The following is a 20309-nucleotide window of genomic DNA, read 5'->3' as shown; positions in this document are numbered from 1 at the left end:
TTCTCCGCTTGCCTAAGAATCCCCGTGTAGTAAATGGTGATTGATGCACGATAAATCTGTCCTGTTACAAAGTCCTCCATGTTCCCATAACGAATTAAACCTCTGGGGGTACTGCATTGAAGACAGATCGTTCTCTGGTACAGGTCAAAATTACGATCTGTGGAAGAATGAATGGATGTATCAATGGGTTCGCGCTAAGGGATGTGAGGTGTGTGTGGCTGAAGTCGTAGATTTGGCCATAGATGATGCCACTGTAAAACAAGAAAAACACCATCTGCCTTAAAATTCACTTGGTTTCATCAAGCAGGCATGCTGATATTGGCAAGTGACATTAGAATCAACAAAAGCAACGCTATGATGTTATAACATTTGTGCATAATGGAACTTGGATATCAGAGAGCGACATAAATCGTTGGAAAATCATGGCATTCGTTCAAGCCACCAATTAGAAGCCAATAAGGATTGACACACACGCGTGCCTTCACTTACAATTAAATCTGATCAGAAAATTGATTCAGAGTGATAATAAACCAAGCTTAATTGCTGTGTCGTTAACCCAACCACCGACTACACCCACGTGTAAATCACTTGGTTGGTCCTAATCACGTATTCTCGAGTTGAAAATACCCAATTCTAATTTGAACACTAGATATCAGTGTATTTTGTAAAAATATTATTATTGTAAGTGAACAAACAATTAATTTCTAAGGTACTAGGTCTGATATTGACTATGCTGTTAGCACAAGCATGTAATAATCAGTATTAATCAAGGCTTACAAATATGTATTAATTAATGCTTCTATTTTGTCACTTTTATTATTAAGTGTATAATAGATTGTTAACTGGTTAAATCGGGAACACTGCTTTAATAATAACTGCTCTCTTTAAAATTTGTATCTAACGTTTTTACGGCTACACGGTTCCAGATAAACTTAAAAGGCGGTGTGTAGGTATACTAAAGTGGGTAGGTGCAACAAGATAAAATAAGAAGATTTCGATTTGAAAAATAAAGAAGAAGTGAAATACAAGGTTGTAAAGCATCATAGATTTAATTGGTGCCTACCTAGCGGACATGGATGTTAAGAGGGAATTGACTTTCTCTTGTGGCGTATAGCCACTTTATTGTACCTATATATCAGTTTGAGTCATTGAATAGTTAAGTGCGAGTATGTCAACTTTAATGGATATCCTGCATCCCAAATTTAAAGATTAAATACGTAGTAGTTATCATGAATATTGAATATGCAAAATATGCAAGTTACTTCATAAACTTGGATCACTTTTACTGAAATATTCTTAAAAATTAATATCATAAACACCGAAAAGTGTTAAGAAAAACAATGCTTACGTTTACGAAAGCGTGAGCATTGCTTCCAACTTGTCTGAAATTCAAAACGTCGAGAGTGTTTGCGTAGAACTTGCGGTTGGTGAACTTGAAGAGTTTGCCATCGGCTCCGGCAAACGATGCATCCCTTGTCAAGTTGAAGAGAAGGTTCCTCACTTGGGGATCGCTGGACATGGCCGGACAAAGTCCTCGATCCATTCCCGGACAGAGCTGCTGACGTAGAGTCTCCAATCCAATTCCCACACTCAAAACGGAATTGATGACTTTAGATACACTGGAGTCTTGCATGACAGTGATGTCTGCCAGGGTATGACGCTTTTCGTCGCAATTGTTGCCACGGCATTTAAATACCTGTAAAAATATGTTCTTTATGAAGTGAAATAGAGTTTACTTACAAGGTAAAGAGAAATGAATTTTATTTAATGCGCTGTAATTGGATGTTAGATACAACAATTTTCATTCGTTTTCGATAGAGTTCGAAGATATATCGATTTATCGACTTAAAATAGCGATGTTTTGAAGATTCTCAAAAAATATATATATCTCTAAAAACATGTCTTAAGATAAATATTGAATATATGATTATTATTTACAGCGATAATGAAGAACTCAATATCAATAACTATAAACATCGAATACGATATTTTAGCGAGTATTCTCAAAATTTCGATATTATCACGATTGCCACTCATTTTTATTTGGTTTCAAATAGAGTTCAAAAATATATCTATTTATAGAAAAATATCAAAATTTTTAAACATTAAGATAATGGTTTAAAAATAACTCATCAAGATTTATCATTAAAATCATGTCTTAATATAAATACCGAATATTAGATAATTATTGGTAACGAAAAGGTTGAGATCTTAACATCGAATATTATATTGTAGCGAGTATTAACCATAATGATAGTTAAAATTTCAATATTATCACGATTATAAACTGTGACGATAAATATGGATAAAATTTTATGACACTATCGCGAGTATTATCTATAACGGATATAATCGAACGCTGTATCGTAGTGAGTGGTGATATGTTAAGCTTGAGTAAAAAAATATTGAGCGAGGTAAAAATAATCCATAAATATATAAGAATTAAATTTGAAATAATATCCTAATATATAGTTAAAGATCAATTTTCGACGATCTATCGCTGTTTTAAAATGTCATTGTTCCTTCCTCAACAATAGTATTAGAGCGATTCGGGGTATTAATTCGTATGCTTCGCTTTAAATAAAACAGCATTCAGCAATAATATTTGCTCTACTTTGAAGGGAAATGAATAGAAAGTTTCTTTCAATGCATCCGTAAGGCCAACTTGTGATGATTTTATACCATAGCCTTCAATTATTATTTTTTGTTTTTGTTTAAGCAGCTCCCCTCCGTTGTAAATGAAACTTATATCAGAGTTTTCTCTAAATCTTTTCAGAAGGGTGGCCTACCCTGCCTGGCTTTTCACAGAGGTAAATACACCCTCCTTCTTTATATAAGTGTGCTCTCCCTTTCACTCTGAAAAAATGCTCTTTTTTTTTTTTAAGAAAAGTAATTGCAATAGCAGAAACCAGGAATTTCAGATTAGCATAACTACTGCAAATTATTTTTATGCTAAGTTAATCTTAAATATTATTATTTCTCATATTTATTTGAGTATTATTAATTCCATTTCCAGGGCACTAATTTAACTGGACAAATTTGATATTATTAGCAAGATTAGTGTCCTCGGAAACTAAAGGAACCCTTATTTTTTTAAAAAATCAACCGGCTGGTTTTTTTATTTTTTGTGAGAGCTTTGCTTATGTCCAAACAACAAAATGAGTTTTAATGTATTTAATAACAAAAATACTATCAATAATCAGAATATGTTAGACCATCTGAAGGAATACTTAGAATTGGGTACTTGCTTATGACGCATATAGCTTATGACGTCATATAAGCTATATAGCTTATGACGTCAGAGCCATCCAATCTTTATCAGGAAAATGGCGTATTAAAGTTGAGCTCAACTTTAATTAAAGTGTTAATCAAAATAAAGTTAATTAAATATAGAGCTGTATCGCACATCGAATGAGTTGAATTATAATTCTTTCTCGTCCATTTTGTTTTATTCAACTTAGATTATATATGTATTTAATAGTAACCGTGATATATTTTTGTTTTGTGTACCTGGTAACTTCGGTGCGTAACTCGTTTGTTTATGTTTCACGTGACTTCGTGGCGGTCTTTTTGTAAATTCTCTGTGTAAATATGAAGTGAAAGAATTGAAATCTTTGATAAAGAATCTTTGTGAAAGAATTTAGAATGTGTCATTTAAGAGAATTGATACTTGACGGGATCGGCTCAATCGAAATGGAAGGATCCCATTAATGGGAAAAAAGGTTTGTACCTTAATCGAAATAAATAAATAAATACATAAATAAAAAGTCATTAAGATTTGTTGAAAAAAATGAAATGCCATAAAAAATAATAACTTTGGCATTTCTGAATATCTTAAAATTAAATAATCTTTAATATCATAATACAGGGTGTTCCAAAATTATCTTTACACCACCTGGCTTGAAATTGATTACAGACTGGAAGTGCTTAGGGCCACCAATGGTGCGCATGTTGAAGTGTGTTAAACAAAACTTTATTAGTTGCAGTAATACATGCAAAAGACAGAATATAAATATCTTGTTTATTTTCAAAGTTATGAATTTTTGAAGTTGTAAAGAGAATTTTGGAACACCCTGTATTTTCTCTCCTACATAATGTAAGATTTTCTCGCCTGTATCAGGCTGCATGTAAAAATTTATATTGAAAAATATTGAGGTAAAGTACCTGTTCCCAAAATGTTCAATAAACGTTACTTAAAGAAAAGGTGATAGACAATACCTGTTCCCAGTAGTCTCTGAACCAAGGGTTTCTTGAATTGTTCTTGGGATCCAGACTGCTGAAGTATTGTTTGAAAGGGAAGACTGTAGAGTATCCCGGCTGCATCATGATGGCACCGAGGGAAGCAAGTGGGAACTCATGAAAAGAATCCATGTTCTCAAAGGTAACCCACACAAAATCTCCAATCTCTAACCGTCCGGTATCCAAGTCTTCTCGAACACAATCGAACAAAAGAGAAGAATCTTTGTTGGTCAGGAACAGAACAACAACTCTGAAAAGAAACAATTGCATTTCTTATCAAAGTTATTGTGAATGACCGATTGTTGACTGCCACTGGTGAATGTTGACAATCACATAGTCGCTTTGGCAAGGTCCGAAGTACATACTAGGTCTAGTTAAGTTCCACTGCTCGGTATACATTTTCCCGGTATGCCCTTCATCAATGTTTTTTTTTAAGATTCAGTTTCACTGCTCGGTATACATTGGCCCAGTATGCTCTACACTGATGTTTTTTTAAGGTTAAGTTCTACTACCCGGTATGCATTTAACTAGCACTCCGAACACTGATGTTTCTCCTAATCTATCTTCAGCGAAATCCTAAAATATGGAATAAATACAACGAATAAATGAATATCAAATCGGATATAACAAATATTTCTGACATTCTCTAGAGCGACTCTACGATTGTGGACATTCCCCGATGAAAGTCGACATTCTCTTGATTTCCTTTTTCGCAAGAAAAATTCGTATAAATACAGAGTTCAACCACTGGGAGAAAACGATTGACACAGGTATAGGGAGTTCCCTTCGATGCGGTGAAATGCATTTCTCTATTTTTAAATTTGGCGTTCAATCGTTTTCTTCCGGAGGGCAGACTCTGACTAAAATATCAAACAAAAATTTAATTTTGTAAAAAAAAAACAAATGAACACACATTTTATTTTTTTCTCATCATAATATGACAAAACTCCAAACACCTCGAAGAACTTGGTAAATACATACCATAATGCGTAATTCAAAAGTATGCCTTTCTAAAAACATTTTCTTGAATGTTTTTGTTGAAACTGATAAAAATAGAATAATTAAGTAAAAAGAAACCCGCGTTTTTCACTCCACCGCACACTCGCATGACATTAGCCTTTGCTCACTTTAAATAATGTTTTCACAAAATAGCGTCAATAAAGAGAGTTAAACAGGTGAGCGCAAGTTTTGAATCTTTGAAATCTTTGAAATTGAAATCTTTGTGTAAGAATTTAGAATGTATCATTTAAGAGAATCGATACTTGACATTGTTGCCCTACTCGAAATAGAATGAAAAGAATAGTTGCTAATGTAAACAAATGCCACGTTTCAACAACCAATTAGGATCGAGATACCCACACTGCAACATTTTAGGGTATCCCTTTGGACGGATGAAAATAGAAAAGTTAGTAAAACGGTATAGAAAGAGAAAGTTTAATAAATTTGAGGAAAAAGAGCTTAATGATACATAACATTGGGAAGTTCTTCATAAAACTTATTTTTTCAATGAAAATCGATTAATTTAGAGATTAAGGAAATTAAATCCGTGCTTAATATTTACAACTTACGAAAAAGTATTTTTTTAATAAAGGTCTGTAGCAATGTTAAAATCGATTTTGTATGGGTCAATGTCAACATACCTGGCACCTTGTTTCATCTTTTCTTTGAGTTTGTTTACAAGTATCTTCATGGCTGCTTTGGTAAATGTCGATGGAATTTTTTCAGCTAAAGCAAAACTAATGTCACGTGTTTCTGCTTTTTGTTTGAACGAACTGAACAAATCAGCTTCTCTCCAAGCAACATCAGAATAGAGCACCGACACATAATCCCATTTGAAGTGTTTCAGAAGGTCAACTATTGCACCAGCTCTAACGTTATTCGGAAGAGAAGACCTCAAGAGCGTTGGAAATTTTTCCTCGTCATTGAAACTGGTAGAGGTTATTTTTGGCGCGATTGTCATCATGCCAAATGGCATGGCAACATCTATGATGGGTTGAATGACATTATCCGACTGAGTAGCGATCAAACCTAAGATTTGCTTCACACCAGGAATATTGTGGGATAATTCTTTGGAAGACAATGAACTACTGAAAAAGTTGGCAACATCTCTGGCGGCTTTTTCCTTGCTGCCACAAGTATCGAATATTATTGCTCCAAGATTGATGCCAGGTAAAATCTGTGGACTGCTATTGATCTGATCCAGTGCCCAGAGGAAAGCTTCGAGACTTTGAAGACCGGAGGTGGCAACGGTGGTGTTACATGATAGAGGATTGGATGAGGGTTCGTGAATGTCAACAGATGTCGCCAAATAAAGGTGATCTTTGGAATCGAGTATGACAAAATCAGTGGGACGTTTCTGACACATTCCACAATTTTCAGTACAATCTGATGTCATTTTGTCGACACCTATTTCTTGACCGTTAGAGTTGTAGACGACGATTTCTGCTAATTTGTTGAGGTGGGAGTCATATGTACCAACCTGAAACGTAAAATGTAGATTTTGAATATATTTCTAACTGAAAGGTTATACAAGATCCCATAAAATTGAAATTTTAGTTTGGTAAGATTTTTGGTTAATATTGTATTTAAAAGGGACATTGTAACTTTATGAGTAGGAAATTCACATCTTTTTCCCTTTCTAGCGGTTATTTTTTGTCTAAGGGATTTATAATTGGTAACTACTATAGAGTGTTGTACAATGCTTTATAAGAAAAATAATATATAAATACACAGTCATTTTTTTTACAAGTGACAAATTACGCTATGAGTATATAAATATCGAAAATAAGAGTAAAAAATAAACTACGTTATAAAATTTAGGTTAAATACATTATGAATATTAAATAAACTATGATATTAATATTAGATTAACATCATTATGAATATTACACGAATAAAGTTAGAGCATTATATGATCCATATCACGAATATGTGATTAGCTAAGTTATAAATATTATAAGAATTACGTTATGAATATTAGATGAAATAAGTTATGAATATGTACTGAAGAATTCAGTGCGATGACAATGTAATTTTCCCCCCACCGATATTAGCAAAATTTATCACTTCATCATCTTGGCATACAATTTATTGCCAATAAAAATTTATTTATTTGTTTAACCCCTACTTGCTTCCACAGGGGGCATATTGAGGTTTAGTTCAAATACATAAAAACCAAAAGATCACAAAATTCCAAGAATATTGTAATTTAAAAAATTGTGGAAACATATAGTGTTAGGAAAGATTTAACAGTTCGAACAAAATGATCCGCATAAATTAAAATATTTACAGATCTTAATCAACAAAGTGTTTATGATATCAATACATATGATACGCAGTGAACTAACATGGAGTTTTATCAATAAGTCTGGTAGACAAGATGTACTCAAAACAAAATGAAGTAACAGATATAAAGATGATTCCTACATTTGGCATAGAGTGAAGAAAGCAGATATAGGGTAGAATTGTACAGTTCGCAAAATTTAAAATTAATAACTGAATAACTTTTGATCTTATGATCGGACCTTCTCCATCTTAACGATTTGAGGGGGTGACCTCAAATATGCTAATTTGTTGGGGTAGACGATATTTTAAGTTACTAAATCAGACAAAACGTACTTTCTATGAATAAACATACCTTTTTTTTGACAGATTCGGATTTTTGACAGCCAAAATATAGGGAGTAACCTCAATCTGGGACATAGGGTTCTCATAGTTTGGTCAGGAGAGAGATCCAAAGTTCAGACCCCCCCTGATGCTAATTTTATTCCTTCGCCCTACCTTGAGAACTTTTTAAACGAATAGAAAATTATCTTCACACAGTTATAAAATTCGTTTATCCAAAGATATATTCGTGCAGAAATAAATTTTAGTAAATATTTACTATATTTTATTATTTTATCTAGAAATAGTTGAAATTTTTTTTGACTGTAAGGTATATAATATTTTGCATCAGTTTAAAGTATCTAATTTTACATGGCGAAATCGGTTGAATAGTTCATGAGAAATCGAATTTTAAAAAAGTCGTATTTTTAAAATTTGATTTCTAATCGACTATTCCGCCGATTTCCTTCCAATTTTGTATTTTCTCATGCAAAATTATATACTTTAAAATTATGTAAAAATTTATATACCTTACAATTCAAAAGTTTTACGACTGTTGTTAAAGAAAATAATAAAAAATATTAAATATTTACTAAAATTTATTTTTTGCATGTAATTATTTTTGTATAAATGAATTTTATAATTATGTGCAAAGATTTTTCAGTTTGCTTTGAAAGTTCTCGAGATGCAGCGAGATACGCAAAAAATAAAATTTATATGAGGGGGTCCAAACTTTGGATCGCTCTCATGACCAAACTATGGGGATCCTATTTCCCACATTGCGGCTACCTCCTATATTTGGGGGGGGGGATCAAAAATCCGAATCCGTCCTAAAAAAACGGTACATTTATTCAGAGAAAGTCGTTACGTCTGATTTCGTACTGCACTAATTAGTTTGCATATTTGAGGTCACCCCTTCGAACAGCTAAGATGGAGTCCTAGAACATGAAGATCCGATCATTGAATCAAAAGTTGTTCAGGGAGGTCCTTACTCTTTTTTTGCGCACTGTACTTTTGAAATTGTAAAGAATGGAGACGTAGAGAAGAAATAACCAACAGAAGAATATTTACAGTTTGCAACCCAGAGGAAGTCTATTTCATTTGTACTATTAATTGTCAATCAAAATATCGATCAGATTCCGATTAACTAGAGATTTAATATTTCAACTGAAGCTTTGTCAAGGATAACAATTTTCTATCGATACTTGCTCGTTACAAGTTATCGTTAATCGAAAATTTCCGACTAGCTGCAGTGTTCAAATTAAAACTGGAATTATACAACAATACAAGTTTCAATCGCTTTACGATCATTAAGATCTAAAGTCATTGACATTTTCATGTAACAAAACGAATTTATAACCAATTGAAATTTTCGCCATCAACTGCATAAAAATCTCAAAACTAAAATAAGTCTCATAAAACTAAAAAACAATAATAATAATAACAAAATAAAAGATTTTAAGAAACTATGTTAAATAAACTAAAAATAAGAAATTTTATTCAACATAAGAGAAAGCAACAACGGCGGAAGGCAAAAAGTCTTCTTAATAGGACGCGATTCCGCAATAAAAACTTTTCATGACTAATTTTGTTGCACCTCCATTTTAAAAATGAGTTCAAATAAACTTAAAGTTTCAAATGCTTTTCAGCATTGTTCAGCAGATGTTCTTAAAATATTAAAATGCAAACAAATTAGTCCAGAATTACTTCCCCACTGTGAACACAATAGAAAAATAAGAGCTACTGTAAACTCTATCCTCAACTCTGAAGGCAATTTTGCAGTTGGATAGGGTTGCTTTATTGCCCGAATGGTTGCTCGTAATAGGGTTACCATTTTTCGTTACTTATCTGAACATTTGGCTAATATTATTATTTTTTCATGTAATGCTATTTTCTCATAGTTTTTCAACGATGTTTGTAAAGGAAGGAAAAGTAAATCACAGACACTCTAGAATTGATATCTGTTTAATTTTATGTATTAACACAACATTTCTTCCAATCATCCTCTTTATCAACGACGCTGCCGTTTTATTTACATTTGTAAACGTCATCACATAGAATTAAAACGTCGTAAAAAGCAAACTATCCAATGGGCCCAAGTGTCAGTTATTTCTAGGCAATTTTTCTCTCAGCGGAGAGAAATAGTTGCTGATATTTCAGGCAACTGTGATTTCTAGATCACACGAGGATTTTCGTACAATTTTGGGAGAAAGTGGAAGATACAATTGCAAATACTTGCCGGTTTCGTTACCGATAATTTTCATCGTGTGATATACCCATAAGTAACTCTGCCATAATTTGTTTGCATTTTGAGAAAAAAAATCAGTATTTGAAACTTTATGGTTTATTCTAGGTTTAACTAAACTCAATATTTTAAATTTTAAACTACTACTTAAAAGGTGAAAAATAATTTTCCGCGAAGCATTTATCCCACGGCCTCTCAAGTGGAAAATACTGCTAAGTTTTAAAAAGATTTATGAGAAAATGAATTCTTACCTTTTGATAAACAAAGTTCTTGCCAGAAGCTCTTCTGAAATTAAAAATCTCAATGGGAAGGTTACCGTAACCTTGTTTCGTAAAAGAAAACATTTCACCCTTTGCATCCAATCTCGACGATGCCGTTTCTTTAACGTAGTTAAATAAATGCTCTCTCAGACCAGGTGTTTGTAGCATTTTAGGACAAAGACCTGTTTCCGGATGGCAGAGTTCATTTCTGAGTCGAGCAAGACCCGCTGAAACCGCCAACAATCCTTGGATCATGTTGATTGTACTCGAAGACGGGACATATTCAATGATTGCATTGTTGTTAGGTACGGAATTGCATTTGTCTCCGACGCAATGTTTCTTTTGATCCCACAGCTCTTGAAACCAAGGGTTTCTCTTATTGGATTCCGGTTGCAGTTTTTGATAGTGCGTCGTAAAATCTTCGACTTCCCCCTGCTGAGTTTTAAGAACTATCACTCCAGTGGCTTCATTTTCGAATGCTTTAAAAGATTGCAGATTGACGATCCAATCTCCGCTTGAAATAATAATTAAGTCACCTCTGCTAATGAGTCCAGCTATGACGGCACGATGGACACCTTGTAAAAATGATCTGGTAGTTCGTTCGCTGGTAAACATAATCACAGCCCTTGCTCCTAGCTTTTTAGCTTCGACCACCTTCTTTACCAAATCTTCCATTTCTAAGTCATCCATGCCTGAAGCAGATAGTTCTGACGAGATGCAGATATCTTTCTCTTTGGCAAGAACTTTGAAAGATTCTAACATCTGATGGCTACGTTCTTCAAGATCGTAAATAACAGTTATAAACTTCCAACCTAAGTTCGTCAGAGTATCGACTGTTGCTTTAATCTTCTTCTCAAAGGGTACAGCCACTTGAAGAAAATGCTTGACCATATCCTTCACGGGTATAGAATCCCTTATGGAAACAGTAGTCACGTTTAAAAGAGATATTATTGACGATGCCGCTTTAATTTCTTCGGACGTTCCATCCACAACGAATGCTAAAGAGGTAGGGAGAGGTCCCAAGTCTTCCTCCATTTCTTTCTTCTTAGCATTTACGAGGTAATTTGATAATTTTTGAGTTATCTGTACTGGTGTGGAACAAGTATCAATTGCGACAACATTTAAACGAATGTCCGGTAAAAACTCGGTGTCCCTGTTTATTTGATCGACGGTCCACAAGGCTGCTTCGAGATCTTGTATGGATTGTGGGTTGACTTCCTCGCTGCACATCAGAGGATTTTCACCTTTTTTGTGAATTGGTAGTAGTATGGGAATTGAGATCTCGTCCGACAAGCTGACGGACACAGAATCCGGGGATGAACCCATGCCGATGTATGAATCTTCAAATCGTGATTGGCGAATGCTGTAAAAATTAAATATACCAATTAAAGTCCGGAAGTTGTATAACAGCATTTAAATGCAATACAGTATCTTTTAAGACAAAGAGAAAAGATTTAAGGTTTTTTAAAAATACTGTGTTGTCTTAAAATAATTACTCCAAACTAAGATAATAACACTAAATTTTCGAGTACGAGATATGCTTCAACATAACCTAATCTCGTACTCTAGTTTCTGCTTATCGAATGTGGAAGAAGTCTAAAACCAAAGAGGAAAAAGAAGTACATGACGGACACACGGTAAATCAAAATTGTCCATGTTTAAAGAAGTATTCAAAACATTAAATTGGAGTAAAAATGGAGATCAAGGCACTAAATTGGAGTAAAAAAGGAGACTACCTATGTCATCTTCGCTTTGCTCTTTTATCTTAAACAACACACGCATACAGAAAAAAAGGAAATTACCAACACTGAATCAGGATTTAAAATGAACTTTTAGAAAAAAAAGTCATTTTAGTGCTGATTTCCTAAAAAAGGGAAAGAGTCAAAAGAATGAAAGTTTAAGAAGTACGCAAGTGATTAACAATTTACACGTACACGTACATCATGCACAGTACACGAAACTACAGGAAAATAACAGAGGAATTAAAACCAGTTGCAGTTCATTGGTCCAAAACAGCATTATATACTAAATAGTATTATAAGATAATAATAAAAGTAATAAGGAGTAATATTTCTGAGAGGTAGAGTTTTTAATGAATGTATGTTACCCACATAAAGCAGAAATTTAGATTCTCAATAACAGTTCGATACAATTAAAAGAATTGTTAGAAGATATTTGTCAGACTTTAAGAGAAAGTGAGTAGAATGAATCCACGGACATCGAGAGAGAGTTTTCGATGCCATGGGAAAAATGAAACACTTAAAATAGCAATGGAATAACCCTATAGTTTGAAAGACTGGATTTAAAAAAAAAAGAAAGACGCAGAAATTTGAAACAATTTTGGACTGTGACAATAAGAGTCATCTTTCTTGAAGGAAAAGTTAATACCACGTGATATTCAAAAAAGAGACCCTGAAAAAGATAGTCCAATAAGATTAAAAAAGCTAGAAATCGAATGTTTCGAAAAATGTGGAGAAAGACCTTCACCCAAAAGTGAATAGATAATGGTTGAGGTTCATATGTCAAAATCACGAGGATCAGTTTAAAAAAAATTATGTTAGGTTAATAAAACGAGAAAAAAACCGATGATTTTAAGCACATTTATAAACTCCGTATTTATATTACGCAGAAGAAAAAAACTAATCTTACCTGATGCAATCTTTGCAAGCCCCCTTTGGACACACAGATGGGAGGTAATGGAAAGAAGTGTCCAAAACCTTAGCTTCATGGGAATCGTAAGCCAAAACCTGTAAGAAAAATAATAATTAAGCAAATTTATTTTAAAAATCATGTAATGAAATTTAACGAAGCATATCGCGTTTCTGCCGCAACCCAAAAGAAATCATTTGACAGAGTACTTCCTTTGTATAATCTGAACCGGTTTAGAAAGATTCTGGTTAAGAAGGGGAAAAAATAGTACAGAGTGCACCTTTATTAATTAGAAGTCGAGTTAATCTCCTTAAAGGCTTAACTAAACTCGACTTTTTACAAAGAAACCATCAACAGTTTCGATGCAGATGAATACGGGAATAACTAGTTCAGGTAAATAGTTATAAAAGACATAATTTCGGGCTAATATGGATATTTGAAGTTTGCCTCCTATGCCAAAGTTAGCTTCTATTTGTGAATAAAAACTCACGATATAGATAGCTCATAGATAATAAAAAAAATAGATAAAAGCTCATGCATAGCGATTAAAAGCTCATCTGGAATTGATTGAGTGGGAGAAGGGGGTCAAAAAGGGGAGAGACTTGCACATTACTACCTAGATAAGTCAGGATTGTTTCTCGCGTATTTATTTAGACTGAATTGAATAATACTCCAAAAACAAGTCCAGACCAAAAAATGAGCACTAATTAGTAGGTATGATCGTGAACGTTGACGATAAAAGAATGGTTATGGTTGGTTTATACGTGGCATATCTTGGGGTAGTCTTTGTTGATTATCTAGAGCAAACATTTTTATTCTTGTGGTTTAGAACTTTGCCACTATCTATTTTTTTGCCTATTTATTTTAGTATTTTACATTACTGAGAACTACTTAATCATGTTTTTATACTTTTTTGTTTATAAAGAATGGTTTTGTTACGGATAGCTATCATAGCGTAGATTCTCACACGCATCAATTTACTCCTCATTTGTCTTAATCCTATAAAAAAAAGTACAGCCTCCAGTGAATCGGAAAAAATGTAGAATTAAATATTGGTTTATATATTTGACTCATCTTCAGTAAAAGTGTTTTATTCTAATGACGTTAAATTAACATTAATTTTTTTTAATTTTAAAAATTCTCTAAATTTGGTGATAAAAAGCGTTGTTTAGTAAGAACCATTAGAAAATGATGAAAGCAGGTTGTTGTATATTCGGTAATGCACAAAGGTTAGCTTTGAGTGAATATTTGTCTTATTGATTGAATATTTAGAGAAAGATCAAATGCCCGAAGCGTTTAAACTTGGTGAATATCTGTTGGCAGACCGAATATCTATTAGTCTGAATGCTAGTAAATATTAGCTACCTGTAAACAGGATCAAATGCTTAAAACCTTAAAATCTAGTGAATATTTCTGATCTGTGAGACAGGTCAAATACCAAAAACATTGTAACCTAGTGAATGTTTGTTATTTTTAGACATTTGTCAAACGCATAAAATCTTTGCAACCTCGTGAATATCTGTAAGCAGGCCAAATACCTCAAACTCAGAAACGTAGTAATTATTTGTAATTTGTAGATAGGCCGAATACAAAAGACTCTGAAAGGTAATAAATATTTGTTATCTGTATACAGGTCCAATGTTAAAACACTGAAATCTATAACAATGACTCTACGTTTCCTATACTGAAACCTAACGTTTCTTATAGACAAAATGTCTAGTTTTAATAAATTAAGAAAATGACTATATTTGTTTTATGTTTAGATTTATTTTATTTGTTTTCTTTTATTCTATTATTTATACGATTGTATTTGTTTTATGTTGTGGTCTATTGTATTTGCTTTATGATTTGGTCTATTGTATTTGTTTTATTCTATTTCATTATATATTCTATTCTATTTGTCCTGTTTCATTCAATTCTATTATTTATTCTACGATTCCATATATTCTAAGTTTCGGCAAATCAATTTTTATTTAAATAGAAATAATCATATTACATTTTTTATTTTCTAAGCACGCCTATAAAATATTGTTTTTCTTTAGTCATCGAGATAGGAAAAAAAATCTTAAGAAACCACTCAACTAAATAATTATAATGAAGGCATTTTATTTATTCGTTTATTTATTTTAGTTAGAAAAAAGAGTTGGGATAATCTCATTAAACATTTTAAAGTTTTTTCTTAATTTAATTTTCGCTGATTTTATCTTTTAACGCTGAGAAAAACGTCTTCAGACTCAGAGCCGCCTACGCTTTAGGAAAAAAAAAATCGATTTTCTGGAAGATTATTAAAAATTTTAATCCCGTCAAAGTAAAAAGACTTTCTACTCTGTCTTTTATTTTTCTAAACACTCTTTTTTTTTCAGTTTAGTTTCAACAAGATAATTTTTTTTTCACTGCCATGTGTTTATTCAAACAAAATTTACATTTTCTACGTAAGATGAATTCGAAAATAAATATTTATGAACCAGAAAGATATTAACAATTGATTTAATGAAAAGAGAAATCCTTGTTTGACATTCGTATTAAAGAGGAAGGAATAAGAAAGTAGTTTTCAGTTCGGCCATTTCATTAAAAACTGTTATTTATTTTATGCTAATATATAAATACTTTTGAGACCTCGTAAACTTATTAAACACGAGATTTGTAAAAAAAAATATTCTGAAGATGAAAATTTCTGTCAAGATGCGTAGTAATAAGTACGCAAACAGTGCAATTATTAAACCAATTCTTAGAACAAATCATTCTTTTTTACTTAAACACTACTACACTTTTATTGACTCGATTTTGTGCTTTTGAAATCTAAATGTTACAATCAAAATTTGGACAACTTTCAGACTAGCTAGAGCACTCGCATCGCTGCAAGACATTCGTACCTGATGACAATGCAAGTTCAAATCGTTTTTCGATCGCTGCAAGTAGAATTTATTTTCCCTCCGCCGCAAAACTTATTTAATCGTCAATACAAATTGTGACTACTTGTTGTTTCGTTAGAATGCTCGAAACAGAGTTCTTTGCTGAATGATAATACAAGTTATCTTTAATTCCTATCACTACAATCAGAATGTACAGTACCTTCTTTTATGGCCAAAACGCGGTCAAATGAAATTTCGACTATTTAAACCTAGAGCAAATTTCAACTAGAGTTCTGTGCTTTATGTCAATTTTGATGCTGGTATTTCCATTATCGCCTTTCGACTTCGCTCTCGACAAGAAAACAGGTTTTGATGCTTTCAGTCATATCTTCCTTAGTAAAGATCGTTACATTTTGGCAGCACTTTTTTTTATCGTTTAAATATTAATTCACGTCCGCTTGTGTGCCTTTAATTTAACTTTATTTTTCAGAAGGATTCTAAAAAAATATATGAAGGGTTGTCCTCACGGAACATCCTGCATAACTAATTTACCACGTTAATCGGTATAACTTACCCAGAAACGGTATAACTTGACGATGTCATGTTACCGAAAGTAATAAAATAAAATAGTGGCTTATCATACGCGATTCGAAATTTCTGGGGAAAATGGTTAAAAAACAAGTGCTTTAATTGTTATTTTATCCTATTCAACCATAATTGCCAACTAACCATAATGAATATGGTATTCAACAGAGAAAAAAACCCATTCATTGATTGTTTTAATTTAATACGGTAAGACAACCAGAATTTTATCCGCGTTAAATAGATATACAGCCAATGAAAATCAAGTACACGTTCATTGAGAGCTGGAAGCTAAGTCATGTGATAAGGATTATGAATTCACATTTTTATTTCCCACTATCGATTGCCTAACAGAGGTCAAATATTCTCACAGAAATAAGTTTGCGGTGAACAACTTATGAGGCCTCTTAACAAATGGGCAGTATTTTTTTTTGAGACGCAGTAATGTTGAGTGTGTGGTACATGGTGATTTTCCCCCAAAAAATTCATTTTTTATTTCGAAAAGTAACAAGGTTTTGACAAAAATTTTCGCCATAGGAATTCAAATTAATATTAGGTGGATAAATAAAAGGTTAAGTACTTTTTTTTCACATAACAAGGTATTTGAGATATCTAGAGTATACTGAATTAATTTTTTAATTTCATTCGATTTCCTACCCTTATGTAATTTCAAGGTTCTAAGCAAAACCAAATGCAAGGTTTACCCGAAAACTCCTTTAATATAGAGAGATAGTTGCAATGTATATAAATAAAACAAAACGTATACAAATATTTTTTATGCATAAGTCCACAATTCTCATTAGGACTCGCTCATTAGACCACAATTCTCATTGGATGTTGGACTCGCAAAATCAATCCATAATCCAGAAAATAATGTCCCAATAGTTTAAGCGGGAGAGCAGTTGGTTAGGTTAATTTCACTAGTATTTGTATATTTCGCTAAATCTGGGAAAATTTATAAGCGAATCAAAAAGTTTTTGCATGCAGTTATAATATTTGTCTATGGGCCGGGATAGCCTGGTCGGTAGGGCGCTGGGCCCATGTTCGAGAGTTCATGGGTTCGAACCCCGCCGGCCGAAGACCGTGTAATAAAGTGACTGATGCACGTTAAATCTGTCGAGTCGCAAAAGTCCTCCATGTTCCTATAACAAATCAAAACCTCTGGGGGTACTGGATTGGAGATCGATCGTTCTCTGATTCAGGGATCTGTGGATGAATGAATGGATGGGACTGCCCTATAAAACGGGTGTGACGTTTGGTGCTGCAGAAGTCGTATTCTTGGCCATGGATGGAGCCGCTGAAAAACAGGAAACGCACACTCTGCCTTAAATTTACTCGGTTTCACCAAACAAGCTTGCCCGTGTGGCAAGTGGCATTAGAACCAACCAACCATATTTGTCTATTCAAAGATAATTCTAAGAAAGAAATAATTACTTGAAGTATTTTATAATGATCTAAAACATTTTGAATTGTAAGGTATACAAATTGTTACGTCACTTTAAAGAATATAATTTTGAACTACAAAATTCAAAAATTGAAGTCTTTTAGATTTATTTAAGGCTTTGAGCCATAAAAATTGAGCCTTCGTAGTTGAAAATCCGATCATTAGACCAAAAGTTATTTGTGGTGTGCACTTTTTAATTTTGGCCACTGTACATACGTTTCCATATAATGGCGGTCGGCCCTGTTTAGATCAAAACTCCATCAGACAATAAGTTCGAGTGATACTGCTCAACGTAGTGATTGCTGCAAAAATGATGTTTGAAATATCGAGAAAGATGAAAATCACTCAGAGCAAGGGCTGTAAGGAGGGTGGTCCAAAACTTCCCAACCCAAATAATCCAATAAATCTGGGATCTGAACTGCGGAAAGAGTCTTAGGCTAACGAAATTCCCTTTCAACATGGCAGGGAATTTTGTTACTTCACAAATTGTAACTTCAAAAATCTGCCAGTGAATGCATGCAGCAGACAGAGTCCTTACTTAAAAAGTACATAATACCTCGTATAATAGTGTTATGAATTTGTAAATATGCGTATAATTTTGTGAATATTCTTTTGTTTTGAGGCTAAATATTTCAAACGGACTCTAAATATACAATTTCGTTAGAAAATTTGCAAGAAATTCGCGCAATTCTAACGTCATTTAAAGGGAAAATAACGCCTCATGTATTACTAATATCAGACACGGTTTGGAAGACATTTTTGCCCACTTGGCAACCATTTTTGCGACAAAATAGATCGGTTACGGTCTCCCTATCATAAAAGTTCAAAACATTGTTTCTCTGATTCGAAGATCGAATTTCCTGTTTGCTTGATTGTATTTATTCACTTGATTCTTTAGATATTGAAAAAGAAAGAAATGACATGGCATTAGTTTAAGATTACAGAGTCCCGCAGTGGACTGATCGTTAAGACACGGTTCCCAGCAGATCACCGAAGTCAAGCATCACTGGCTGCGGTCAGTGTGCGGGTGGGTGACCACTTGGATCAGTCTGCGTAGGGACCGAGGGTGTGCGGTATGGGTCCTCGTTAAACTGTGCTACTGTGAAGTGCTCGACTTCGCACGCAGATCGTCGGGCTACCGAAGCGGGGGTGCCATCCCCTCCGCAGAGGATCAAAATTGTGATGGCATGTCTTCGGATCATCCTCCGGGATGCTTCCCAGGCCAATAGCCAATTGTGCTGCTCTAGTGCGACGTAAATTAACTACAACAACAACTTAAGATTACAGAAACGCAGCTGTTGTTCCAGAAAAGATCTTATTTTCACTTAAACGAGTGCCTAGTAGATGAAGTGCAGATTATCTAGGTAGTTTTCGGATTACGTAAACAACTTCAGAAAAGAAAAAAATTTTTGGCACTTGAATGGATCAACCTAGTTAATCTTCACATGAGCTAGATAATGGGTTGAATCACTTTAGGGTAGCATATTGACGGGCAGATCACTTAAAATGAAATTTCACTTGTACCAGAACAGGGCCGGGTGAAGTTGCTAGTTACAATTAATATTACGCTATTGGCATGAATTAAAATTAAATGCTCGTGACTGAAATGAGTACACTTACAATCCCTGGCCATACTCTTTCCTCTTTCTGTTTCACACCTAAAACAATCTCTTAAAACCAATTGGCAAAACCAATGGAATAATTCTGATAGAGTCTGTTTAACATCATCAATAATGTCAACTTCTTCAAATCAATTCCTATTAAACAAGTTATCTGGCACCCAACAGGCAGGGCTAAAGAGAATACAAGGGCTAGTTCACTCCGCTCTTAGAGCTGAAGCTACGATTTCCCTCCTCATGACGTCACTGTGTCCACAGATCTCGGAGATCGCAAGCAAAGATATGATAACTTTGCATCTTTCTCTTTGTAAAAATAAGTTAGACTTTTTCTGGTTATTAGCCTTCGAACTTTACGTAATTAACACATTATTTCCGTTCATAAACATAGTTCAAAAAAAACTTTTTTGGTTATTATATTAAAAAAATACCATTTTAAACTTATAAAAATGTTTTGCTAGCTGGTGAAAATGACACGATAAATACTTTATTTTAAAAAGTTCAGTTTTAACTTTAACTATTAAGAAAAATGAAGGCATATATCGACACTTTTTTTATCTACATATTCTTCTATAAAGATAAGTTAAGTTAAATTTAGAATCCCTGATTTTAAAATATGCCGTTAATAGCAATTTGTTCATACTTAATCATTAGAAAACATCAACCTTAAACGCTAATTACTGAAACAAAATAATAATTTAGGTTCATAATGACATTAGAAATTTTACAATTGTTTAGAGACATTTAAATTTACGATGATATAATTTATAGATATTTAAATTGAAGAGAATATAATTTTTAAAAAAAATCATAAATATT

At 33.3% G+C, this 20309-nt stretch overlaps 1 protein-coding gene across 2 annotated transcripts in view; it reads right to left on the bottom strand.

Annotated features, from left to right (window-relative positions):
• Positions 1 to 20309, bottom strand: part of LOC107438423 (uncharacterized) — a 183871-nt gene that overhangs the window by 12460 nt on the left and 151102 nt on the right. For both annotated transcript variants that reach the window (XM_016050716.4, XM_087153503.1), the window contains exons 9-13: positions 12997 to 13094; positions 10339 to 11710; positions 5880 to 6718; positions 4219 to 4489; positions 1349 to 1696 (exon numbers count right to left, since the gene is read on the bottom strand). In XM_016050716.4, coding sequence (XP_015906202.3) covers positions 1349 to 1696; positions 4219 to 4489; positions 5880 to 6718; positions 10339 to 11710; positions 12997 to 13094 — 2928 coding nt within the window. The remainder of the gene's footprint in view (positions 1 to 1348; positions 1697 to 4218; positions 4490 to 5879; positions 6719 to 10338; positions 11711 to 12996; positions 13095 to 20309) is intronic.

The sequence above is a fragment of the Parasteatoda tepidariorum genome, chromosome 10 (genome assembly GCF_982258835.1).
Source record: "Parasteatoda tepidariorum strain Cologne lab strain chromosome 10, Ptep-v5.0, whole genome shotgun sequence".
In the NCBI taxonomy this organism is placed as follows: Eukaryota; Metazoa; Arthropoda; class Arachnida; order Araneae; family Theridiidae; genus Parasteatoda; species Parasteatoda tepidariorum.
This window is presented reverse-complemented; position numbering and strand designations above follow the sequence as displayed.